Source organism: Neomonachus schauinslandi, chromosome 1, assembly GCF_002201575.2.
Source record: "Neomonachus schauinslandi chromosome 1, ASM220157v2, whole genome shotgun sequence".
NCBI classification, from domain to species: Eukaryota; Metazoa; Chordata; class Mammalia; order Carnivora; family Phocidae; genus Neomonachus; species Neomonachus schauinslandi.
Window position 1 is genome coordinate 180656935 of NC_058403.1, and position 27392 is coordinate 180684326.

The 27392-nt window shown below is 39.6% G+C and overlaps 1 protein-coding gene across 1 annotated transcript; it reads right to left on the reverse strand.

Annotated features, from left to right (window-relative positions):
* Nucleotides 1–17275: 17275 nt before the first annotated feature.
* Nucleotides 17276–26936, reverse strand: KBTBD8 (kelch repeat and BTB domain containing 8). The gene is made up of 4 exons (XM_021695122.1): nt 26857–26936; nt 26061–26271; nt 20811–21925; nt 17276–18200 (listed from the first exon to the last, which is right to left on the reverse strand). Exons 1-4 carry the CDS (start codon nt 26870–26872, stop codon nt 17737–17739), a joined length of 1806 nt encoding a protein of 601 aa, XP_021550797.1. The 5' UTR covers nt 26873–26936; the 3' UTR covers nt 17276–17736.
* Between the last annotated feature and the right edge of the window lie 456 nt (nt 26937–27392).

Here is a 27392-nt window from a genome sequence, read left to right on the forward strand (position 1 = left end):
TCTTTCTTTCTTTCTTTCTTTCTTTCTTTCTTTCTTTCTTTCTTTCTTTCTTTCTGCAACTGACTTGGTTAGCACATGCAAAGCTGATCACTGCTTCTCTTCTCTCCCACTTACCCCCTTGTGCTTTTAGGCATTTGGTTCAGAATAAGTATAGATGGCAAGGCTGTGCATTTCCTTCTCCATCCCCTCTTCCTATTCTACTCTGCAGTGAGGTGCCCATAGCTAAGTTTATAGCCTACCCATAAGAAAATCACCATTCATTTAGAGGATCTTTCAGGCTACTTTCACTTTCTTTAGGAAAACAATAAAGATATATCCAGCTAATTTTAGCATGAGGTATTACTTTGATTCCACATTTCCACATTTACCTGGGAACCCACTTGAAGCTTGCCCTTTAAGTCTGTGACAAAAGTTGGATATTAATGGTATATGGCATTTGTTCAGCCATTCAACTTCCGAGTATCGTGGGCTATGCGCATCCACAGTCAGCAATTTTGGATACTCTATTTTCTCTTTGAATGTGTTGAATCCCTTCCTTTAAGGGTCAGCTCTGCTAGATTGGATACTGTTTATAAACACTGCCAGGGAGCTCCTCAAATCTGAGGTCAGCAGGCCATTTTTGTAGGAAGCTATATTAGAATGACAGCTAACAATTTTTTGATAGATGGAATAACAACTTTATTTTATATATTTTTCCATGCACCGGTGTCCTAAAGTTAACATGCTGATAATCCCCCCTTTAGCCTCACCTTTTCTGGGAAGATGAGACCCAGAAGAACATACTCCCCAGTGCATGGTGGCAGCACATTTCTCTAGTCCTGACACTACTTCTGATTCATGCTAGAGTAATGGGGACCTGGTGTCTTCCCCATAGCCACTAGCCCCCTGGTAGCCTTTCCTGATGTTTTAAATTTCCAGAATAAAGTTAAAGCCCTACCTGTGTTAGAATGAAGCAAAAACTGATTATTCACAAAGGACTAGGAATTAAACAAGCATCAGGCTTCTCCATGACACTAAATGCTAGAAGATAATGGAGAAAAACCTACAAAGTTCTAAGAGTAAAGGATTTTGAACTTTTACAATCAGGGGTTGAGGTAAAATAAAAATACAAAACATAAAAACCTTTTCTGATACACACAGATTCAAAAAGTATACTACCCATGAACCTTTATGAACATATCACTTGAAGATACTCTGATAAAACACAACATAATATAGAAAAAAGAAGAGAAAAGTACCTTTCTGATGAAAATTATGTGTAAGCCATGTGTACATTTATCCTCACCACCCTCAGCCTACACTAAATGATGGTTTAAAAAATTGTATACATACATAATATATTATCACACACACATGCCACAAACACACAAGAACAAAGAAAATGGGACAGGGAACATAGGACATCAGACTTACCAATGATGGAACTGAATACTAGAAAGCAATGCCTTCCATATAGTGGGGGAAATTATTCAATCTAGAATTCTGTCCTCAGAATTTATCCATCACATGTCAAGTAAAATGAGGACATCTGCTGATAGGCAAGGATTGATTTATTTTTTCAAAGATTTTTATTTATTTATTTGACAGAGAGAGTGAGTGAGTGAGAGAGAGAGCACAGCAGGGGGAGAGGGAGTGGGAGAAGCAGACTCTCCACTGAGCAGGGAGCCCGATGCGGGGCTCGATCCCAGGACCCTGCGATCAGGACCTGAGCCGAAGGCAGACGTTTAACCGACTGAGCCCCCCAGGCACCCCTGATAAACAAGGATTTAATAAAATTTACCTCCAAATGTTCTTTCTTAGAAACTACTAGAAAATGGGTTTATATAATACTAAGTAGAGGTCAAGAAAGAAGAAAGAGTAAATCCAACACAGTAGAGTAGGAAAAGTGTTATAAAATGACAATGTGAAGTGGGCTCTGGGGGCCGAAGATTGGAGAACGCCATGGTACTAGGTTGGGGGCTCCAGGAAAAGGGGGTGGGAGTGGGGGAAAGGTGATCTGAACGGCATTTAGGAAAAAGACAAGAATGTGTATTTGAAGTGTGGTGATATTCTTCCTTTTGTCATTCAAGAGTGTTTTCCTGGCCCCTAGGGGTTAACTATCTCCTACATGTGGTTGGGATTTTTTTAGTGAAAGATGACAGAGACAAAGAATAAAGCAATACTGAGCGTATGGCATGCAAAATAGGATTATGAGGCAAGAAAATAATCTTGTAAACCCAGCTTCTCCTTTGAGGCAGAGTCCCCCATTCCTGTACCATTCACTCTCACATTACCAAGTGCCGGGCTTATTCACTGGCATATGGGGGTTTCTGTAAGATGGGAGTCTAGGGGCAGAGAGAGAGCTGTGAGGAGTGCACAGAGGGACAAGAGCTGAATGGTCAGGATGCCTACTGTGTCGTTGCTGCCCTCGCATAGAGAAGAGAGGATGAGACAGATGTGGTAGCAACAGCAGGGGCAGAGCTCCTGCCTCATCTTAATTGAGAACTCTGGACAAGAGCATCCCCTGAGCTGCCCCCACACCCGGGACATGGCCATATTGATTTGGTAGGACTGCCTGGTCAGGTGGGGGTAAAACTGGGTGTGTTTATCTGAAATACTGAGGACTCCTGTAAGGGAGTTATTAAGCTTACTGGATCTCACTTAGCTGTAAATAAAAGTGGACATTTTATTAATTTCCTCCCACTCCCCAGTGAGTAGGGAACCAGAAAGATGGCCTGCTTGGGGATATCCAAAATAATGAAATTATTATTCCCCATATATCTGAGTTACAATATGTTTTTATTTATTTATTTGAGAGAGAGAGAGTGAGCGAGCGAGCGAGAGAGAGAGAGAACACAAGCAGGGGGAGGGGCAGAGGGAGAAGCAGGCTCTACACTGAGCCGGGAGCACCATGCAGGACTCGATCCCAGGACCCTGGGATCATGACCTGAGCAGAAGGCAGACACTTAACCGACTGAGCCACCCAGGCACCCTCTGAGTTACAATATTAAAGTTTTGCAGTCTGCTTCATGATGCTCACAGATCCTTTAGTTTCCAAGATGGGCTCCCACATGTGATTAAAAAAATAGTAGTCCCCTTCTCCTTTTGCATCTCTGTTAATTTTAGTTTTTCTTCACCCTCCTTCACCACATACAGTGGGATAAAATAGATGGACTCGGTGCGATTGTCCATAGTTTGAACAAAAAGGAAATCTAAATTCTCCAAAGAGATTTGGTAAGCATTTGGGAAAAGCCTATGAAAACTCGACACCAATAAACATTCCACACCCAGCTCTCTTTTCAGTCAGGAGACAGTATTTCCACGAGAGTGCTCATGCTCCAAAACAAAAGACAATACTCTTCCTAAAATCTGGTAAAATAGAGTTCAAGTGTAGCACAACAAGCAATGATCTCATTATGTATATTGCACATGTGTAAGAAAAAGCACCAGATATTTCCATCTGTCCATCTTTATCTGCAGAAAATTGATTTCACAACTTTTCCGGATGTTTAAATGCCAAGCCCCATATAAAAATGTTTGCCAATCACCCCTAAGCCTGAAAAATGTATCTTTCCAAACAATGGGGACATGTGGAGTCAGAGAGTCCCAGAGAGGAGAAATAAACCCGTGGTGGTGAGAAGAGGGACGGTCACCTGTATTGGTCACATAGGTGAGGGACTCCCCGCTGCAGGCTCCTCGCTCTGTGCTCAGTGAACACGGCGAGATTAAACGCAACCTGTCCGGCCCGCAGGAGTTGCAGATCCAGGCGGGGACCGAGGAGGACCAGAGCGCCGAGGGAAGGCGCAGGGGTGTAAGAGGCCAGTGGGGCAGTCATTTAAAAAACGGAGCCAAATTCCTCTGAGCCATACTGGTTAGGGAATGAGGTGTTCAGATCCATTCAAATGTCTGGTTATTCCATATGAATAAACAAGTTTTCCGAGTCCGCCTTGAAAACTTAACACCTAACCAGGCGCTCTGGAACAAGAGTTTTTGCCTGGTTTCATTTCAGGAGTCTTTGTCATTCTAAACACCGGGCTCTCACTCCACCACGCGGCCTCTTTCCTTTCTCAGGGCTGCGTTCCTGGGTTTCTGGGGACCTCTCTGTACTTGGCTCCTTAGAAAGTCTCTCTTCCCTCTCCCGTGCCTCACGTGGGGCCTCGGAGGCTTGGCTTTTCCCCCAGCGCCCCACTCTCAATCCAGGCTCCGTCCAGGAGCCCGAGCTGATCAGGGTTTGGACGGCTGCCAAATCCACATCTTCGCTTGACCTCTCACCTTCATCCCGTTTCCTGCCTCCACGCCCCTCCTGGCTGCTTGTCTGAGCAGCGATCTATACATAGTTATCCCATGGCCACTTGCACCGTGGCTCATCCAAAAGTGAGCTCACCCTCCTCACATCCCACGCCCGCTTCCTTTCCAACTGTCTGCAGTCCTAACACCTCCAACATTCTGGTTGTGAATATAACCCTGTGGGCCATCTTCCTGGGTCCCCATTCCCTGGGGACTGGGAAGAACTTGACGTGTCCACTTTCACGTACAGCTACATTGGATCCCACAAATTTAACAATTTCCTTTCAGTTTGTTTCTTCAGCAGTAAAAACAGAGGCAGTGACAGATGGCTGCAGTCCTGGGAGTGGGATCCAAAAAGATAACATATAAAAGCATTTGGAAAAATAGAAAGTGTTGTGCAGGAATAAGATGTTAGCTGGTGGCTCATAAACATTAAAATATTTTCCACATGGGAGGCTATTGTCATATACAAGTATGATAAATAGGATACGTGGGCTTAAAATATAGAGTTTGTCATGCTGAACGGCAAATCAAACTTGTACAGCTCAGTACCCAATAAAATGTGGGTAGTTTTTTATTTTTGAAACGGTGAGATGTAGGTTTAAGAGAAAATCATATCTCTTAGAAAACTTTGAGAAAGACATACACATATAGATGTACATATTTTGCTGTATATCACATTTATGTATGACCATAAAAGTATATATTCACATGCCAAATTGCCTTCCTCTTTCCCCCCGGCTATATAGTGTGGCTTTATAAACTGTGGACTACAGTTGTCCCAGGACTAAAGCCCCAGGCACATGCTGTACAGCCTGGTGTTGAGATCCAGAAACCATGAATGCAACCCATGGCTCCGTGCGGGACTGGGGGCCAGGTCTACATGACGTACACCATCTCCCCAACCTCTCTGCTAAGACACTACTCCAAGAAAGGACTCAGGTCCTCCCCACCTTCACGTTATGACGTACTCTGATAACTCATCCTTTCTGCATCCAGTGACTCCTGCCATCACCACACCCACTGCATACTTTAGAAAACACAGGATTGTCGAATACTTATCACAAACCAGATGTTCTGGTCAGAAGTGGGACCAGATTTGGCTCTCAGTTAAATTTCATCCCACCCGTGGGGCAAAGTAGCAAGAAGTTGCAAAAACTTCGTTTCACATTATGCTCTTGCGTAAATGTGAGAGGCCACAAAAAGTGTATCATTTTCTCTTTGTTGCCTTTCACTCTGCTTCTGTTTCTAGGGATTTGTTTTTTCATCATTCCAGACCCTACCTGTAGGTTTCTGCATGTCCCTTACCTCTGTAACTTGCATTACTTTAGGGAGAATGGGGATACTGCAGAACTCTCAACTGGGCACAGTCTAGAAATGGGATAGGTTATGACTTTTTGCACAGGTATTTCTCATATCCTATTTTTATTGGAAAGGTACTGAGTGCTCTGGTTTTTTGTTTTTGTTTTTGTTTTTTTAACTTGGTGGCTCCAGGACCTGCCCATCTCAGAATCTCCCTGCCTCCAGGCTTTCTGGGCAGAGTGCCCGCGCCCTTGCCCACTCACACGCACTCGCACCTTCAACTCGCACCTCAGTGCACAGCAGTGTGATTTCTCTCCCCAGAACCCTGCTGAGTCTGATCTGTCGTTTTTCAGGCTTTAAACTGCCAGATCCAGAAGCCCCTTTTCAGCCTGCATTTCCCTTACTCTCCATGGATCTCATTCTTTGCCCACGTTGACCTAACTCCTGAGCTTAGACCAATTGTCAGAGAGCATCCGGGGATTTTTCACCATCTCAGATGCTCCCTGATTACAAGGAAATTCTGTCCTGCGTTTGTACAAATTCCTCCCCGTGTGTGATTTTTAAAACTTCACTTTGGCCGCCTGACTTATGGATAGGTAGGTATCAAACATCCTAATCTAAGTGTTGGTTTGAGGTATTTTGACCTTATCTCTTTATCCTTAAAGGATCTTTGGAATCACAGGTTTCAAACACTGAACTATGTGACCTGAACGCTATTAGATCCTTATCTCTAAGTGACAACAGAGGATAAGATAAACCTGAGGGACAGGTCTTAAAAACAAACAACAAAAAACCCTTATTTTTATTTTGCAGACAGAGGTTACAAGCTTGCTTTAAATATCATTTAAGTTCAATCCTTCAGAAATGCACAGTGCAGAAAGGAAAGTGAGAACTGTGTGACCAGAAAACTGTGACAATTGCTTTCACATGGGGATTATGGGCACAATGTCATTAACAAGAGTGCAAATGGCTTCCCTTCTCTTTAGCATATATGTCCAATAAGCTGTTAAGAAAATCTTGTTCTAAAAAAAAAAAAAAAAAAAAGAAAATTTTGTTCTACTGAGGCTATGTTTTAAGTATATCCAAAAGACTAGAGTTATTAATAATACTAACAACAGTGAACATTATTTATAGAGTGTTCATTATGTGCCAGGCACTGTGATAAGAGTTTGTCATGTTTATTTGAACCTCACAAAAGGTCTACAAGGTGGATTATATTATTAACCCTAGTTTATATACAAGAAAACTGAAACTCTGAGAGGTTAAGAAATCTGTTCATATTCACCAAAAATACTATAACTCCTGTTCATAAGACCAATAAAAAACACTTAGGAAATATATCAACATTTTCTATTTGTTAACATTTATTTGTAGTTTTTTTCCCCACCAAATCATACAATTGTGCATATTTTTGTGGAAAAGGAAAGAAAGGAAGAAAAGGACCTATTAAATCCCATTTATTTCTAACAAACTAATCAATAGGAAATGTTCTGTATATACATGATAAGGATAATTTAAAATGATTACATTGTAACATTCAATTAGTTTTCATAGTATGATAAAAAATCTCAAAATAGATTGATGATTTTAATTAAATTATATCACATAATTTTAATTTGGTCCTAGAAAACTGGGTTATTAGGTACTCGAGAGTCACCATTCACTGAACTATGTTAAATAATTCCATGATCATGTAAATTACAAACAAAAGATACCTAAATATGATTATGTGTATGAGCATGTTTTACAAAGTAAGACTAACTTTTTCACTTATTTTTTATTGTGAAATATATCATACATATAAAATATATACATACATATCACACACATAAATAAATAATTTATGTAGGAAGTAAAGAATAACTCATTCAGTCAACAGATATACATTAGAAGTTTATTATAGGGACTTCCAGATTCAGCACTGGAATGTGCAGAGCTTGGAAGTTGTCATTTACAACCTTACAAGATAAAGCTGTTCAAGCTGAGAACCGGTGACTTTTCTTGGACCCAGCAGAGGAATTGTTTGCAGGGCAAATAGTCACCCTGAAATCTGGAGTACAGCTGAATCCAGACAGTTGTAGTCAACATTTGCTTACCTGGCCCAAAAGTCCCAAGAGCCATAAATTGTTAAGAACACTTAAATGGTAATTCAGATGAATTACTGAAGGCTGAGCATGGACTAGCATGAAAGTGAAGAAGTCCTGAGAACTATAGTCTCAGAGGGGCCCCTACACTTTTGTGGGCTTTACCTATGATCACCCCACCAAAGTCTCATGGCAAGGATCTGAGAAATATCCCCTAGTGCTCCAGCAAGAGGGAAGGGATAATAATTGTGAAATATACCCAGAGCCTTTTCCATCGCAAAGGCCTCTCCAGGGAGAAATACTTTGACAGAGCTTGATAAAAGCTGGAGGAAGAGTGGGCATTCCTGTCTCACCTAAGGGAGAAAGGAATCTACACAGTCAGTAGGGGCCAGGGCTTTAAGGAAACAGATGGGGAATGCTACAGTGGGGATGGGTGGATGGTGCAAGGCCAAATAAAAAGCTAGACCACAGGAGAAACACCTGTGAAGGTCACATCACTGTGACACAAGGCCACTCAAAGACTCAGATTTAATTGGAAGATTTTATACTGTTCTCTTTCTCCCATACCATACAACCACACCAACAAGCTTCCGTATAATAAGAGTGGATTCACGGGTGCCTGGGTGGCTCAGTTGGTTAAGCGACTGCCTTCGGCTCAGGTCATGATCCTGGAGTCCCGGGATCGAGTCCCGCATCGGGCTCCCTGCTCAGCGGGGAGTCTGCTTCTCCCTCTGCCCTCTTCCCTCTCGTGCTCTCTGTCTCTCATTCTCTCTCTTTCAAATAAATAAATAAAATCTTTAAAAAAAAAAAAAAAAAGAATGGATTCGTTATAGCTGAGAGAGCTGCAAGACACAGACTCTCCGAGTAGAAGTACTTAGAGAAGACCAAAGGTAAGCGGGGAGAGAAACAAGGGTGCTAGAGCAATTTGATGCCTCTAACCCCTACAAGTACAGCAATCATTCACAAAGCCCAGCTCCTAGCCATATGAACAAAAATCCTCACACTAAGGTTCTGTTTATCTTTGCTCTTATTCCCTGATTCATCATGTCTGACTTTCAGTTAATAATTATGACATGCTAAAATGCAAGAAAAAAATTCTGAGGAGAAAAATCATGCATCAGAACAGATCTTAGATATGTCAGAGATTTTGGAATTGTCTGAGTGGGAATTTAAAATAACTCTAATAGGTAAGAGCTCTACAGCTATTAAAGAAATTGAGTTAGTAATATATAACTTTTACAAAAATAAAGCATCAAGTCCAGATGGTTTTACCTGTAAATTCTACCATACATTTAAGGTAGAAATTATACCAAATTACCATGATCTCTTCCAGAAAATGGAATAAAAGGAAAAACTTCCTAATTCTTACTAAGACACCAGCATTACCCTAATCTCAAACCAACATTACAAGAAAGGAAAACTACTGACTGATATTTCTCATTAGCATAGACTCAAAAATTCTCAACAAATATAAGCAAAGCAAAACCAACAACGTATAAAAAAATGCTTCATAATCAAGTGGGATTTATTCCAGGTATACAAGGCTAGTTCAACATTTGAAAATCAATGAATATAATCCACCATTTCACAGGCTAAAGAAGAAAAATATTATCATATAAATTATTAAAAATGTATAAAGCAACCTCACTAAAGTAGATGGAAGGAAGAGGTACTGACCTGAATAACTTGGGAAATGAGTGGAGTCTGTAAGTGTAAAGGCAAAGGGATTGTACATAAGCACTGTACTCTAACTGATAGAGTGGCTCCCCACAGGAGTGCAGGTTAACAATTCTGACAGCACTCTATGTGTATACTAAAATTTAACAATTAAGTAAGTGGATGATGGATGGTGGCAGCCAGGTTAAAGTACATACAAATACTTTCTTATCTGGTCAGCTGAGAGGGTCTAGAAACAATGACATCCCAGTACCAATAAGCACACCTAATGCCCAGATCTCCCATAAAAACAACTAGAGATCCTTGGGAAAATGGCTGATTCTAGGGCTGGGGAAGGAAATATACAAAGTGAGCCTGGAGCATCTTTTAGGGTCAGAAATGAAAACTGCCCGCAAAAACTTTTGGGGCGCCTGGGTGGCTCAGTCATTAAGCGTCTGCCTTCGGCTCAGGTCACGGTCCCAGGGTCCTGGGATCGAGCCCCGCATCGGGCTCCCTGCTCAGCGGGAAGCCTGCTTCTCTCTCTCCCACTCCCCCTGCTTGTGTTCCCTCTTTCGCTGTGTCTCTCTCTGTCATATAAATAAATAAAATCTTAAAAAAAAAGAAAGAAAGAAAGAAAGAAAGCTAATGCACAAACTGTATTTCCCTTTCTGTTTAATAAATAAATAAACAAATAAACCAACCCAAACCATTCACATTGATGGGAGTATGTCAGAGGTGCACAGGCACCAGCTGAGGAGCTCCCAGTGGCCAAAGCTGTAACAATTTGAGTCACAAAATAAAGTAGTAGTGGATTATAATCCAAAGCATAAAATAAATATTCATGAATTCATACTGAGAGAAGTGGTTGGATAAAAAAATAGATTAGGGAGAAGAGACAAATCTGTGCAGAAAAATCCCAAATAATTTATGTAGATGCCCCACCCTCAGGTGATAGTTAACTCTTCACTCCTTAAGTGTGGGCTACACATCATGACTTCCTTCTAAAGGGTACAGTGTGGAATGGGAGGATAACTTCACAGTGGAGAAACCTGACAAACACTATCCCAGCCAGGAGATCAAGGTTAACATCAACAGCACTAAGTCATATGGAGAGTACATACCCTTGAGATGATGTGATAGAATGGTAATTTTCCTCTGTGGAAAATTCCTCCCCAAAATACATAACTCCAGTCTAAAAATAAGAAAAACATCAGACAAATGCCAATTGAGGGACATTCTACAAAACATCTGACTCAATAAGCACTCATCAAAACCGTCAAAGTCATCAAAAACAAGGAAGGTCTGAGAAACTGTCTCAGCCAAGAGGAGCCTATGGAGGATGACAACTAAATGCATCCTGGATGGGATCCTGAAACGTAAATAGGACATTACAGAAAAACTAAAGATTTATGAAAGTATTCAGTTAATAATAATCAACATTTGCTCATTAATAGAAGATGTGAATAATAGGGTGTGTGTGAGGAATAGGGGAAGTCATTGCACTATCTTGGCAACTTTTCTATAAATTAAAACTATTTTGAAATTAAAAATTTATTTTTTTAAAAAGTCTGTTATGTGCTAGACACGTTTCCAGGTACTGGGGACCCACTGCATAACAAATAGACCTGGCCCCTGCCCTCATGGAACTGACTATTTAGTGAGGACACAGAAACAAGAAGTTAAGAGAAGGAAACCACTTTGGCTGGTGTGAGCAAGCATGATCAGCCATTTATTTTAGCTAGGATTATCAGGGAAGATTTCTTTGAGACCTGAAAGATGAGAATGAAATGGTCATGCAAAGAACAGATGAAGAGAAGAAATTTCCAAGTACAGGAAACAGCATGAACAAAGTTAATAATGTAGGGAGGAGCCTTGAGGAATTGAAAAAGTGGCCAGTGTCTCAGGTTGGGCTTTTGCAGAAACCATTCCTGAGCAAGGATCTGAGTGCCAGAAGTTCATTGAGGGGAGGCAGGATGTCCCAAGAGGCATTGGGAGGAGAGTAGGAAAGTGAATCAGGGAAGGTGTGGTTATCAAGCAGGTTACTATTACGGGCTACAAGGATTCATTTACACTGAGGACCTCTAAGAGATGGTGTAAGAACATGCCTCACGTATACCACCTTAGAAAGAAGCTAGGGTTTTATCAACTGAGTCCCATCAGGAATTGGCTGAAGTCTAGTCCTCAGGGGTGTTAACTCTCTGGCACTTCCAGCCTGCCTGACAGTGGACCAAGCAAGGTCCAGGAGCCAGCAAGAATTGCAAGTAGTTGCAATTGGAAGCCGTAAAGGTCAATATGCTTGGGAAGAGTGAGTGCCAGAGGGTATATGGGAGGAACCCCCACAATGTCCGCCACAGCCAGTGTATCTACAGAATGGGTAGCAAGGGTGGAAAGTGATATTGGGTAATGTTGGAGACGTAAGCAAGGGGCCATTTATGTAGCACCTGATGGAAAGCAATTGCTATGTTCTACACTTGGCAGAAACTTATTATCATTTGTTAAGATCACTGTGACTCTTGTACTAGGGATGTATTACTGAGAATGTGGATATAAGTTGAAGTAGGAATTGTTATGGTGCTGTTGCTACAGTGGAAGACTGGCTTGTAGTGAAAATGGAGAGGAGTGGACAGATATAAATTGCATTTTGTGGGTAGAACTTTCCAGACCTGTTCAATGGCTTGAGTAGATGCAGGGAATGATGGAAATGGAGAATTCAAAGATGTCGAGTTTGAGATGTCTCTACCAACCCAAACAGGAGCTCTCTAGTAGGCAGCTGGATATGAGTATGGAGCCAAGAATAGAAGTAGGTTTGAAAATACAAATTTGGAAGTCATCAGTACGCAAATGGCATTTAATACCATAGAAATACATGATGTCAGAAGAGAAGAGAAAATTCAGGTAGATGGCAGGGAGATGGGGGAACGCCTATATAGTGACTTCTGTCTTCTCAAAATATCACTGTTGCACTGTTGGTGAGAATGCAAACTGATGCAGCCACTCTGGAGAACAGTATGGAGGTTCCTCAAAATAACATTATTCTGAATGAATCATGGAACTGACCTTGGCTAAGTTCAGGAAAGTTCCCCAGTAGGGGCCGATGGATAGTGGAAAAAGTAGGGGGGAGCATGGATTGGCATCTCAATGATCCCAAAAACCTGATAGCAGGGTTCTTGAGCATGAGAGTTTGAATAATAAAGTGGGTGGCTAATGAGAAGTTTATGGCACATTTTGTACCATTTTAATCTTTTAAAATACAAGATTATGGGACAGCTGGGTGGCTCAGTCAGTTGAAGGTCTGACTCTTGGTTTCAGCTCAGGTCATGATCTCAGGGTCATGGGATCGAGCCCTGCGTCAGGCTCCACACTCAGCATGGAGTCTGCTTATCCCTCTCCCTTCGCTCCTCCCCACCGCCCTTCCCCACCCCCTGCTCTCGCTCTCTCCCTCAAAAGTAAATAAAATCTTAAAAAAAAAAAATACACGATTGAAAAGAAGTGGAAGTAAATGTTGTGTCATGGTTACCTAGTCATACTGGACTGTGCCCCCCTCAGCAGTCATAATACACTTCACACTTTCATGGATTAAATTTTGCCTTTATGGCATAGCAATTTAAATCTCTAAATGTTTACTTTGTGACTGTACTTTTCCCTTTCTCTGAAATGGCAGCCATATTAATTCACCTGTCCAAATGTGTAGAGTAGCTTCCTTATGTATTCAGTGTCTGGGCTAAAGCTGGTTACCAAAAGAGAAAGGAAAACCAGCAGACCCATGAGCCAGGTACCCAACTTTCTAGGTTCTGGGATCTTCTACCAGAGAGATACAGGTGGTCAAAATGAAGTGTGGAGAACAAGAATTAAGGACTCATCAACTTGATACTTACTAGAACTGGTAGTAGTTAATGCCACCTCTTCACGTTTACTATTGAAAAACACTTGAACTCCGTCTACCAAAGTTCCAAGTCAAGAAGTTTTAGTATATCTTAGAAGCATAAAATGAAAGGAAAATGTTCTTTTCCCCCCCACTTACATCCATTATATAAAATGCCAAATATCACTTTAAAAAGACAAGCAGATGTTATTTACAGCATTGCTCTGTAGAGTTAGAGATACTAGACCCCTTTTAGTTTTTGTATTTGCAAATAATTTGCAAATAAAAAACACAGGCATACAACCAAGATTTTAAAATGGCAAGTCATTTTAAGAACCAAAATAACAGTACTCTAAATCAGTATTTCCCAAGCCTTTTCTTCTTGTTTTTCTTCACCTTATTTGAGGGACAGAACTCATAACAGTAGTATACTAGCAGAATGATACAAAGATGGGGCATCCAGGTGGGGTGACAAAGAGAAGGTATTTTCCTACCTCATCTATTCCGTCACTGAGAATCAATCACAATAAAAATTCCAGTAGATATTTTAAATAATAGTACTGGGGAGTAATCGTGTTGCCTTAGGAAAGCATCTACCTTTTTCTATCAGTTTTGTTTGGAACTAATGGAGCATATAGGAACTAGGCTAAGGTGAAAGTGGAAATCTTTGTTCTAATCCCAGATGAGCCCCTTATTAGTGAGATGACCTTCAGCAGTTGACTTCGTCTTTGTTTCCTGTCAGATAAAACAGTTGATTCTATGGGTTCTACCACCTCTCAGGGTTTTCTAAGATTTAACAGAAAATTCATTTCTTTTTACAAACATTTATTGAGTGCCTAGTATATGCTAGGCTCAGATCTGAACAGAACAAATCCCTTGCTTTCATGGAGCTTACATTTCAATAGGGGTAGATATGTGAAAAATAAAGCAGGAAAGGACAGGTGGTGTGTATACGAGCGGAGTTGGGAGTGTTCAGTTTTCCATAAGGTGATTAGGGAAGTCCTGTCTGGAATTTTAATAGTGGCTCGAGTAAAGTGAGTTGTTAGGGCTTCCTTGGCAAAAGACACAGCAAAGACAAAGGCAGTGATGTTGGAAGGGCTTGGCGTGCTTCAGGAACAGCAGTCCGTGAGGCTGGAATAGAGTGAGCTGGTGGAATGGTAGATGAAGTCCAAGAGGTGGGGTTGTGAGGTGTAGATCATTTAAGGAAGGAGTCTGGCTCTCACACCAGAGGAGATGGGAAGCCATCTCCTTCTGCTCTGGTTTGAGCAGAAGAGGGACGTCATCTACCTTGTGTTTTAACAGGATCACTCTGGCTACTGTGTGGAGAACAGAATAGGTTACAACTAGTCAAGGGTGAAGAAGGCAGACAAGATAGGCTAGTTTAGACTCCGGTGGTCGTGGTGCACAGTGGTATGTGGTCGGAGTCTAGGTATATTTTGAAGAAGGGACAGGATTTTCTGACGGATTGGATGTGAAGTATGAGAGAGGAGTAGAATAACAAAAGTTTAGGCCAAAGCAAAGTAAACAAAGGAATTACTGATATAAGCAAGCTTGCTTTGGAATTTAAAGAGCATTATGTTAGGTGATATTAACCAGTTCGTTTTGTACCAGAGGCCAAATATTTGATAGATTAAAATCTTATTCCATTCTACTATGACAGAAGGTATTTCATGTTTTTCACCAACTTTTAATTCTGTGGAACTCACTAGTCAGAGGTCAAGTTACAACAGTGGAAGTTTTTAGTGAGAAAAGATTTTATTATAAGAAACAATGCCATCAGGTAAAAATGCAAAAAATTGTGCAATTATGGCAAAATGTTTAAAAATATCTACACATTTGCCCCCAAAGGACTACAGTACTTACTCCATACCTGAGCACTGAACATTGAATGCCATTTGAAACTGCTTCACATAGGGAAGGAATCTGATTCCTTGCACAGCACACCCACTTCTCCTCATGCACCAGTGAAATCAGCCTGATGCCTAAGCATCAACTTTGTAGGATAACAAAAAAACGAGGGTGGAAAATAAAGAATAGTTTCTACTTTCCTATAACATAGTTATACCAAGTCCAGTTTTCAATGTGTAAAAAATATATAGGAAAGTGCTAAATACATTCTTCAAATGCAAAAACAAAGTTCAAGTGGGACTGGCATATGTTAGCCTACATTTTAATTCTGTAGTCCCCATTGTGCCTTTTACTTATATTCTCATCATACTATGCAAATGTACCTTAAATATCTAAACATATATACCCACACAAATTACTAATCTTAGCTCTCTAGGATCTCTTCTGAAATCATTTTAAAAAGTGGCAAAATATCCCAGTTATATAATTTAAACAAATAGTTCTTCATACAAAATTCAATATATATTCTACCCTCGTAGCAAATTCTAAACGTTGGCTTTGACACACTATACTTAGATCACACTCCCAATATAAATGGTTATAGCAAAGGATCAACTGTTCTGCAGATGAAGAATTAGCCACAGTATATTATACTCCTATAGATCACACGGCACATGTAAATTGTTAACTCACTATTCTATGTCATGTTTTCAAGTAACACATTTTTCTAAATAAATACAGAAGATTGTCAAAAAGCGGCAGAAAATCTTAGATATTCAACAAAGCTTTCAAAAATAAATTACATGAACATCTCTTGCAAAAGTTAGTTTTGTTTTCTCCTCCCCTCTGCAATGCAACACTGGAAAGATGCTTCAAAACACTCACAGCAAAAGCCCCACAACAACATGTAGATAAAGAAAAACTAGAGAGAAAAAAACAGGTGGTTGACAAAGCTTATAAAGAGATTATAGACATATTATCAAGGCCAATAAGAAACCACATATCCAACTTCCTAAGACTAGATTTTAAAATGTTAATTCTATAAATGCTGTCCACTTTAAATTCTGCTTCAGAAAACGTTCCTTACTTGTAGAGGTCAAGGACAAGCAGTTTGGAAAGTTTCTGAAAAACGAGGTATGTGATGCAAAGAGGCAATGTTTTAAATTTGTTTCACAGTATCACATTACAATTTGTGCAAGAGTTTTTAATACAAACCATGCCAGTTTGTTTTCTTTAAGAGAATCAAAATGTTCTACTTGAGGACAGACTCTGGGCTATCCCTATATCCTTTATCAATTATTCTAGGCATAGTAAAAAACAAGTTACTGATCCAAATATCCACCTTAGATTATTACAAATGAGTTGGTTTGTCCTTTATAGTACTATTACCTTTATATTACTATTATTGATTGTTAGAAATTCATCCACTCAATATGAAAAGTGATTTAGTATCTACAATGCTATGGTTCTACTCACTCACCCTTTCCTTCTCAAACACCTTCAGCTAGAACAAGGTTTTCAATGTAAAAATATACATTACTATTAAGTGCAAAAACGAGAAAAAAAAAAAAAAAAAAGTGAGGTTTTAATGGTCATATGTAACTTAAAAGCCATTAAATTAGACCACTGCAGGAGTTTTAGGTTTTTAGAAAACAAAACTGTAAAAGCAGGTATAAAACTTCACATTATGCTCTGTGCAGAAGAGAAATAAGTTACCTTTCACTGTACCGATAATGAGGGGATGGGGGGGAAGATGGGAAAGGAGGTAGGGCAACAAAATGGCCCGTGTTAGTGCAAACTGAGTGTCATGTTCTCATTATTCTAAAACTGAGTCCAGTTAGAGATCTTGCTATCATGTAAGCAGAGAATCTTGTGAAATCACAGGAGTTCAACAGGTAAAGTACTATGCCACGAAACCAGCATACCAACTTGAAAGGTAAGCACAGGCTCAGACAATTTAAACCTATCTAGAAAGACACATGAATTCACTTATACTAGCACCAGCCACCTGTGAATGTAAGCCCTTTTCGGGATTTGTAAATAATGAGACAGTGTGAGCACTTGAAAAAGTTATCAACAACAACAACAAAAAACTGCTACCCTAAAACTTTAGCTTAACTTAAAGTTACATGGGAAATATGAAACAATCAGACTAAAAGCTCTTTCTCAGACATATTTGTTTTCCTTCAACCTACGCTAAAAACACATTTAAATCTCAGTACGCTTGAAAACAGTACACAAATATATATATAGAATGAGGATCTAAGTTAGTGCTTCTCTGTGTTGGAGAGGTCACAGCTAAAGGCCTAGTGATATTGCCTCAAATTTTTACCCGTATTTAAAATAAAAAGTCACATCAGACTAGTTTGGATGTCTCTAACCATAATACCCTAACTGCTCTTATAAGAGTGCATAGTTGTTGATTCATCTGGTATCTCAGTGATGAATTATCACAAAATTCTAGAATGAAAATGATTACTTTTATACCAGAAAAAAAAAAAAGGCTGATAATTGCACTTTGTTACCTTTTGCTTAATGAAATGAAAACATCACAAGGATGAAAAGAAATCACTCCCTACACCGTAATCTTTAAGAGCACCCATTGCCATGTACAAACTCTCTCAGCTTCTTAAATACTGACAGCACTTCTTGGATCATGAAAGACTTAAGTTTCCCCAAGCACAAGATGCCAGTGAGCTCACTAAGGCCTGCTACTCATTAAAGTACTTTCTGAAGACACTGAGGATAGAGTTTAGCAACAGCACATTCAAAATGCCGGCCAAGGTCCCAGAGCCTGTCTGGGGTCTCGTATACTTTCATCCATTGGTCAGTGATGTCATCATATTGGTAAAGGGAATTTTTCCTGCTGGTTCTGAAGACATGTTCTTCAACGGTCACTTGAGTAGCTCGAACAAATAAATGCAGTTTATTCTGGAAAAGTACCAGTTTAAGGTACGGATTTATGGACTCATCACATGGAAAGTCCTTCTTCCGAGTCCATTTATTTAGCTCAATATCATAGGCTTCTACAGTAAACATACGTTGATGATTTCCACAGGTTCCAGCTATGTAGTAGATAGAGTCCTTGTATACAGCTGCTAAGCCCTGGATTCTAGGCACAGTCATGGGGGTTAAAAAACCCCAGTAGTCTTTTTGAGGCTCATAGAAGAGGAAGAATTCTCCTAGGAAAAAAAAAAAAGAAAAAAGAAAGGAAAACAAGAATATGTACATTTACATGTTTCTTTTTGGTTATATGTTGAAAAGTGTAATTTTCCAAATATTTCACTTTCTAAAATATTTCTTGTATAATCTCCAGAGATACATTATATAGTATAAAATAGCCTAAAATTTCTTAATTCCATGGCAGAACATAACATAATAGTCAACCTGAATTAGAGGGTTCGTAATAGGGAGGTATAAGGAGTTACTTTGGCTTGAAGGCAGAATAATAGTTGAGCGCTTGGCTCCATTTATTCTATACACTTGTATATTTCAGAAAAATATATTTTAAGCCAGCTCTAAAAAAGCACTATCACTAATGGTTAGCTGGTAGGATCAAAGTATGCATACAGCTTCATCATGAATAGGCCACTACACATTTATGTGCTAATTATTTAGTTAGAAAATAGCACATGGAATTGTTCAGATTTATGTCTATGGGCCACTAATATGTTTACTTTAGTGCTGCTATAATGCAAAGATAAATACTTAAGAGGAGAAAGCATGGCTTTAATATGATAGAAAACACACAGTTCATGGAGTTGACTTTGGGTCACTTTCAATTCTATTTTGATGATAAAAGGGCGTGCTGAGTCAGACTGCCTATATAAAAATGTCCAAAATAATTAAATTAGTGAAGATTTACAAGAATTTCGTTAGTTGTAACATTTGTATAAAATCCTTGATTTAAAAATCTGGATCTTTTAGGAACAGATTAAATGATACTCCAATAGCCACACATAGTACAGCATAAGCCTCTAACTATTTATGTCAACTTTATTTATATAAAGAGGCTTTGTTTAGATTAGAAATACCTACTTCTAAATTGAGCTTCCCCTTCAAAACTGTTTTGAACTAGATTTACTCTTATCTACAAATTTAACTGCCTACTTAATAATAGTGACACTATAATTTGAATTTTTCTTAGAAGAGCTTGTTAAACCACCAGGTTTTGGTTGTGCATTACCTTCTCTCATTGACTTTTAACAGGATTCTTAAAAAGACAATAGAAAATAAAAGTTTCTAACATGTACTACCTCTCTACAAATTTCTTATAAAAAGATGACTCACAAAAAAAGCTAATTTTTAAAATCTAAAGTCCTCTTAATAACTTAAACCAGATAGGCAATTAAGAAAACTTTTAGAGCCTCAGATTCCTCTTATATAAAATATAACCTTGGATTAAGCAATGTTCATTCTAGCCCTGAAATTCTATTAATTTGTTGTTACTTTGCTTTATTATTTACATTAATACATAACCTTTACCTTCCAATTGGAAGTCTTTTAATTGATTCTCTCTATCAACTGGTTAGCCAGCAAGACCAAAATATATGTAGCAAAGCATCATCATACTGAATGATATAACCTATCCAACCATACTGGACAGATTATACATCCAGTCTTATATTCCATTATTCCGCAAGACCAACAAACCTAATCATGCCCGTGCTTCTATTTAACTAAAATAAAGTATCACTACCTAGTGATACTCCTTTTGGAGAATTAACTTGATATTGAAGTTTAAACAAATGCGTTCAGGCATTTCTAGTCAAATAAAAGATGAGAGCAAAGAACATATTCCTCTAAATGGTATTAGAGCTAAAAAAAAAATCATGTGTATTTACACAGGAATCGTCCCTTTTTTCTTGTTTTATTAAAGTAATAGTGTGAGGAAAACATATATAAGCAATTAAGAAACCCAAAAGAGGAATAAGGATGTTGGTATTATCATCACTGTTTTCAACATTCAAGCAATTAAAATGTTTAAGAAACCAAACACAGGGAAAACATTAGTTATCACTAATTAGAACCATGGATCAAGTATCTTATTTATACTTACTTGGTCCTTCTTTCTACTCCTACTACATGGTCTTTGCCAGAATACTAGCCTTCAACAGTTTAAACAAAAAACTTTTTAAAGCTAAGTATATTAGATAGTCCCTTTTATAATAGCAAATGTAAAGAAAAAGGTAACATCTCAAATCTTTTCAGTGAAAAAACTTGAAAACATATTATGGAAGGTATCATATGCTGCAGTGAAATTAAAATCTAAAGACTGTAATTTCAAACTCTTTATAATTAAGTTTCATAACCTTTGCAATCATAAGGCTTTTCACAAAATTCTTTGTCCTTTTTTCTCTTTTAAACTAATCCCGTAAGTTCCATAAAAAGTAGCTGCTACAACATCTCTTGATTATGTATTACTGAAGAGTAAAACAGTCTTGTATCAAGCTTAGAGTCTTAAAAATGGCTCTGAATGTCCTCCCAAAATGCTGAACTAGGATTCACTAAATTATGTTTTCAAAAATACTTATCCTCCATGATGTCAAAACACAGTAAGAACATAAAAAACTTACAGGATCATTTTAGTAACTTAAAGATGCCTGCCTTTTTTGATTCAAAAGTTTATTGCCTTTATACATCCTTTAAAGAACAGACTGTTGCAACAAACAGTTTATGATAAGAAAGCCAGAGGAGTCTCAATTAAGAACAAACATCTGTTTTAGTATAAGTAAGGAAACCACGTTTGACCTGCTCCCCTCTCCTGGAGAATAAACCAGTCAGGCACCTACCCTGTAAAACATAGATCTTCTCTTTGTACTCCACAGCGTTATGAAACTCCATTGCAACAGGCATTGCACAAACGCTGGTCCAGCAATTCTCTCTGCTGTCATAGCACTCCACGGATTTCAGTGAGTTTCTCCCATCACCTTCATAAACACGACCTCCAATTGCATACATCTTACCACAGCAATACACCAGTTTGCAGCCTATTCTGGCTCGCAGCAAGGGGGGTTTGGAAAGCCACCTATTGGTGGAATGGTCATACATCCAGAAATCATTTTCTGCCTTATGGTCGATGGAGACCTCGCTGCTGCTGGGCCGGTACCCTCCTGCAATGTAAATGTCATTATCTGGTGATACAAGAATCCCAACTTCTCTTAGATCATTTGGTGGTTTGCATAGCTTAAACACTCTTCCTGTGACTATATCTAGACAAGGCACTGTTTGCTTCTTTCCTGAGTGTTTGTGGGCAGCATCAAAACATATGATCATTTCAGATGCAGTCATTCCAAGTCTCTGTGTGCAGCCATTGGTATTGGATGGGCCCTTTTCTACATAGCTTTTGGCTATAGCCTGTGCAAACTGAGGTGGAATTTTCTCTATAAAGGCATCTTCCATCAGAGGAAAACGTATGCATTTGGCAAAAATTTCTGGAAGATGCGCTTCTCTTTCATTCTGTTCATGTTCAAACCACCTTACGATGCTTTCATAAACATGCTCTTCTCGGGCTACATTTAAATCATCACTGTCTAGGATACTTATCAGTTGATCTTTTGTCAACTGGAGAAACTCTTGTTCTTTGGTGACACACAGGAACTTTTTACGAATGTATTCTTTTGATCGATCTCCGAGTTCCTGATGACCATAATGATCAGCAAAGATGAAGACCCCAATAGAATTCTGTGGGTCTAAATGACTGATCATGTACTTAGCACATTGGTCTTGGATGGAAGGAATCTGGAAGATGCTAGCTGCAGTGAACAAGGCTTGAACATTGGCCTCTGTCAGAACCACTCTGGAGGTGTAGGCATAGTTCAACACTAAATCCATTGATTCAGCTTCAACACCAACTATTCGAACTTCTTTTTGAGTACTTTCTGTAAGGCCGCTAGTGAACATGGATCTAGGAAGGAAACAGTGGTTAATAGTATATGTGCACTCCAAATAAAAATTATTGTGACAAGTTTTTTAAAGTATACAGTTACCACAAAGATAACCTTGGAGACTGAAAAATCCTTCCTAATGTGTTTCCTGATATTCTGAATGGGGGTAAAAGCTGATCATCTAGCATAAGAATTCAATCTAGCTAATCTCAAAAATTCTATTCTCAGGGCCAGTCCGCTTTTTTTCTTTTTCATTTTTTTTAAATTTAAATTCAATTAGCCAACATATAGTATATCATTAGTTTCAGACATAGAGTTCAAAAATTCAACAGTTGCATATAACACCCAGTGCTCATCATATCACATCCGCTTTATGCCAACACTGTAAAAAAGAGAGTATACCTAATTAAAGCACACTGAAAGATGGCATGGAATATTCCAGGACACCTTATTTTCCTTGGAGCCCCTATCCAGGCTTCTGGTCAAGTTGCCTTATGGACTTGAGATCTTAACTCACCAGACTAATCAGAAAATTTAATACCTATAGGTGTCAATGTGACACATTAGCATATATAGACTGTCTGATTAAACTTTTCATGTCCCAGTGGAAATGTACAAGGCAACTTCTCCCTGAAATATATCTTTAAAAATTTGATCTCAGAAAGACAAGATGTTCTTCAGAAGTTCATATTCTCTACCTACTTCCTTTTAAAACTATGATCTTTTGAATGCTTCCTTAATCATTATAAGGAATATAAAGAACATCACTTCAGGGGTGCCTGGGTGGCTCAGTCGTTAAGTGTCTGCCCTCGGCTTAGGTCATGATCCTGGGGTCCTGAGATCGAGCCCCGTGTCAAGGGCTCCCTGCTCCGCAGGAAGCCTGCTTCTCCCTCCCACTCCCCCTGCTTATGTTCCCTCTCTCACTCTCTCTCTCTCTCTCAAATAAAATCTTTAAAAAAAAAAGAGCCACTTCACTTTCTCTTGGACATTTTGAAAACCTTTACGTAAAGAAATATACTCAATTTTCTCAAAGCTACCATATTTTACCTATGTATATCTGAATATAAATAAAGATTATAGTAGGGTTAATAGAATGCATACTTCTAAAGAGAGTTTAAGAATTAATTGTTGCTGGGCGCCTGGGTGGCTCAGATGGTTAAGCGTCTGCCTTCGGCTCAGGTCATGATCCCAGGGTCCTGGGATCGAGTCCCACATCGGGCTCCCGGCTCAGCGGGGAGCCTGCTTCTCCCTCTGACCCTCTCCCCTCTCATGCTGTTTCTCTCTCACTCGCTCTCTAAAAAAATAAATAAAATCTTTAAAAAAAAAAAAAAAAAGAATTAATTGTTGCTTTGGAGATAATGGTTTTGAAAATCCCAAGCTTTTGCCTTTGAAAGCAAATTTATTTATTTATACACTTACTTAATTCTAATTTAAAATACCTGTGCATTTATGGGACTTTCTTGGGCAAAACATTAAGTAGCCAAAAGCCTGGCTCTGTATTTTACTATTAGTCCTTTATATATATCATTTGCCTCCCCCCCCCCCTTTAAGGTTTCTTTCTAGGCTGTTCTTAAAATTAAATATAAAAATCAAATCAAAGTTCTTTTAAAAAGCCTTTTGGGAAAAGGGTTGTGTGCCCTAGGGTGCTTACTAAATGTCTGTTGAAGAAACTGACCTGACATTGGTGATAAAGTTCTTTATACAGATCCAGACCCCTCTCATTTTGAAGTGCTAGGTTATAAAAAAAAATATATCCTTAAACAGTTAATTTTAAAATACAATGAGAAACATGGGGATATACATGGGTACAAGGATCCAGCTTGCCACCTGGATGAACCATCTCTGAGTCCTACTTTGACTTCTACAACATAAATTTTAAGCTTAATATCACACAGGCTTTTTTTCATGATTGAAAACTAGATCTCCCAATGTATGAGCTGGTTTTGCATTTCAGGTGCTGAAAAACACAGCTATACATACATCTACCAATTAAAAAGAAAAATAAAGCCCTTCATTAGGCAAAGATTAACTCCCAAAGGAGAACATTACCACATACCCCTTTATCATAGGAACTCTACTGACTTGAATAGGCTGGCCTCACACACAGGAGCAGTGTGACACTTTATGAGCTCTCCTCTGTTCTAACAGGATCCTTCTGTAAATGCCACATAAAGATGGATCATTTCCTCGCACAAAATCCTGAGCAGTAGAAAGTTTCCAATAATCATGCAAATTTTAATTCTGACAAGTCACTGGGATCATGAAACAGCCATGCCAGATTTCAAGCTATTTTTATTTTTTTCCACCAGTGATGCAAGACTTAGAAACTATTAAGTACGTCTTCCTAGATCTCACATAAGGAGCAGCATCAGTGCCAACAAACTTCTGTACAAAAACCTCTAGCAAGAGATAAGAACCTAATCCTTGAGTTTTTTAGGCAAATACCTTCATCTGAATTCATGTATCTTATGCTTAGGAAGTTTTCTAACCATTTCCTTAATTTCTTGTAATTAAGAAAATCTACTGTAGCATACTTCTTTTAAAGTGATTTGTCTAAGTCTTCAAACTAATTTTAATTACAAGCCAGAGTATAAAATTTCAGTAAAATACAGGCATTTTTACTTTCAAGTTTCAATTTTTTTTAAACTATTCAAATCTAATATACAATAGAAACTTCTCAAAGGCAACTTTAAAGGGACCTACTCTTGTGCATTAAAAGTCCTAACAGTGACTAAGAAGCCTGACTTGGAATCAAATCCAGCCTCTGCCACTTAGTAGTTAGATGATTTAGGTAGGTCATTTAACTTGCCCAAACCTCAGTTTTTCACATGTAAAATGGGAATAACTGTGCAGAGACAGAATGGTAAAGATATATAAAGCAATATATGTAAAGTAAGCTTAGCCCAGAACTTGGTAAGTAGTAATTATGACATATATTTAAATGCACAGATGAACTAACCATATCTAATGAATAGTCTGGATAAGCGAATCCCACCAGTAGTTTCCATTACCAGGCCAAACTTCATACCTTCTGTGTATATGAGTTTCTTCTTTTTTTCCTTCCAGCTCACTCCCTTGTGATGGTTAATACTTAACAGTCCAATGACCTATCCCTAGGCAAGTCTAAATGGTTACATCATAAGCATCAGACTGAAGTGACTATATTTAACCCAGTATTCTGAGAAAGAGGAACCAGAAACTACTGTCTGGAACATTATACTGCTATATGCCCTATAAAGGTAAGCACCTTCAAAAGAAAAAACAAAAACAAAAAAACACCTTTAGAGTGTAGTTGAGATGATCTCACTGTCATTCAGGCACCATTTTTGAACACCGAAAGGCTTAAAAAAGTGAGCACTTGAAACAAAAGAAGTTAAATTCAAGCAGGAAATTGTCTTTATCAGTGATCTCTTCTCAAAGTATGAAATTCTTTGTTAAACCCCAGTTTTGAAATTTTACTGTTCCAACGTTTTGATACACAAAGAAGAATTTAATGAAAATGAAAGCTTAAAAACACTTCTGGAAATCATGGAAATAATCATTAATCTGAAGCCCAAGATACATTCATTCATTTTTATTTCATTGCTTTAACCCCCATGGCATTAAAACAATCTACTGAATGGTAATTTGTTTTCAAAAGAATGCACTATTATGTTTTAAATTCTAAGAGTTACAGTCACCAGAGAACTACGCCTCATGGATAAATTTTTGGAACAAATTCGATATCAGCACCGTCCACTAAAACTTTCAGTGATGGAAATGCTCTATAACTGGGCTGTACAACTGGCAGCTACTACCTACATGTGGCTACTGGGCACTTTAAATGTCGTTAGTTTGCCTGAGGAACTGAATTTTTAATTTTATTTAATTTAAAACAATGACTGAGCAGCACAAGTCTAGATTTTGTAGTTTTATACCTGAAACAAACAAAAATATACTCACTAACTTAAAAATCAACGACCTGAATTCTATAAGAATCTGTCAAGTCAAAAACCAGGGCTCAATAAATAGGGCCTGTTATTCATTTTCAGGAAACAAACTCATTGGTTTCATTTAATTGTCTCATTTCCGTTTTATAATCAAGTGGGCAACCCTGAGGGATAAAGAAAGGGAACTCGATGAAGATATCAACAGAAATTTCTACCATCACCATACCTGAAGTAAGGGCTGATTGCAGCAAGAACGTTTCTATGACAGGAAAATGTTTTCCCGTGATCCACTTCCACTACAATGTCTGTCAACTGTCCTTCATCGTACATTGTTTTGAGTTGCTTAAGAATACTGCACGCATGCAAGGGGTCCATGGCATCGTTGGCTGTGTCTGAAGATGGAATCCCATTCGGTGTTGGGGAAGACTTACTTAAATCTAGGAGAAAAATCGTACAACCACAAGAAGTTCGGAGCCAGTTACGGCGTTCACGCTTCCCCCTACCCGCCGTACTCCCCGCCTACAAAAATACATACATGTATATATACACCACCAAATGGGGCCGCGGGGTGAGAGCTGGGAGAGAGAAAGAGCTGCGATGCAAGTTCAAACCCCAGCTTGCTCCTCCGGAGCCCGGCGAGCCCGATGCCCCGTGCTCGCGGAGGGACTGTGCAGGCAGAACAGGCGCGGTGTCTGCGGCGACTCCGCCGAGAGCCAGAACGTCCCAGCCGAGAGCGGAGGGCAGAAGCCTCACGAGGGAAGTTCGATGGATGGCGGCCGCCAGTGCCCCCCTCAACCGCCTGCTGAACTGGTCAAAGTGGCGGCGGGTACCCGGCCTCCCCATCGCTGCCCGGCCGGACCGCCCACCGCCCTCCACGCCATCCATCCTCCCTCCCCTCATCCCTCTCCACCTCCCCATCCTTCTCTCCGGCTCTTCATCGCCACCTCCTCAGCTCGCAACCTGAGCCTGGACCCCGGCCCACCTCCCCCGCAACACACCTCCCTAGCCACCACTAGACCCACCTGCCGACGCGGCCATTTCTCCACGGGGCCCCGGCTCCAGCTATTTAAAGAGGAAATGTCATTTCGCTTCTCTCGCTCCCGGGTTCCGGCTCTTCTAAGCTTCACCTGGCCAATGGGGTGGCCTATGCATCCGGCTCCGCCCCTAGCCTCCGAGTTCCGTGTTCCTATTGGCCATGGTGTGCGCAAGGCCTTTCGGGAAGTGTAGTTTTATTGCCCCCGCTCCCGCGTGGTCCGAGTAGGGCGGAGGCCTACGCAGGTGATTCTTATTGGCTGGTTGTGGCGGAGGTGGAGAGCTGGGAACTCGCCAGCCTGTGTCTGTGGGGCGCGCAGTGCCTGCCGGGAGAGGTAGTCTTCTGGCTGAGGAGAGCTGTCATTCTGAGGGGCTAGGGTAGGGAAAGCTCTTGAAGTGCAAATTTCCCCATTTTCGGCCTCTCTCCAGGGCGCCGGCTCTTTATTTATTTTTTTTTTTTTTACCTTGTTCTTCATTCTCTAACCCTCTCGCCAGTGACTAGTTTCTGGTATGAAAACGGACTCTG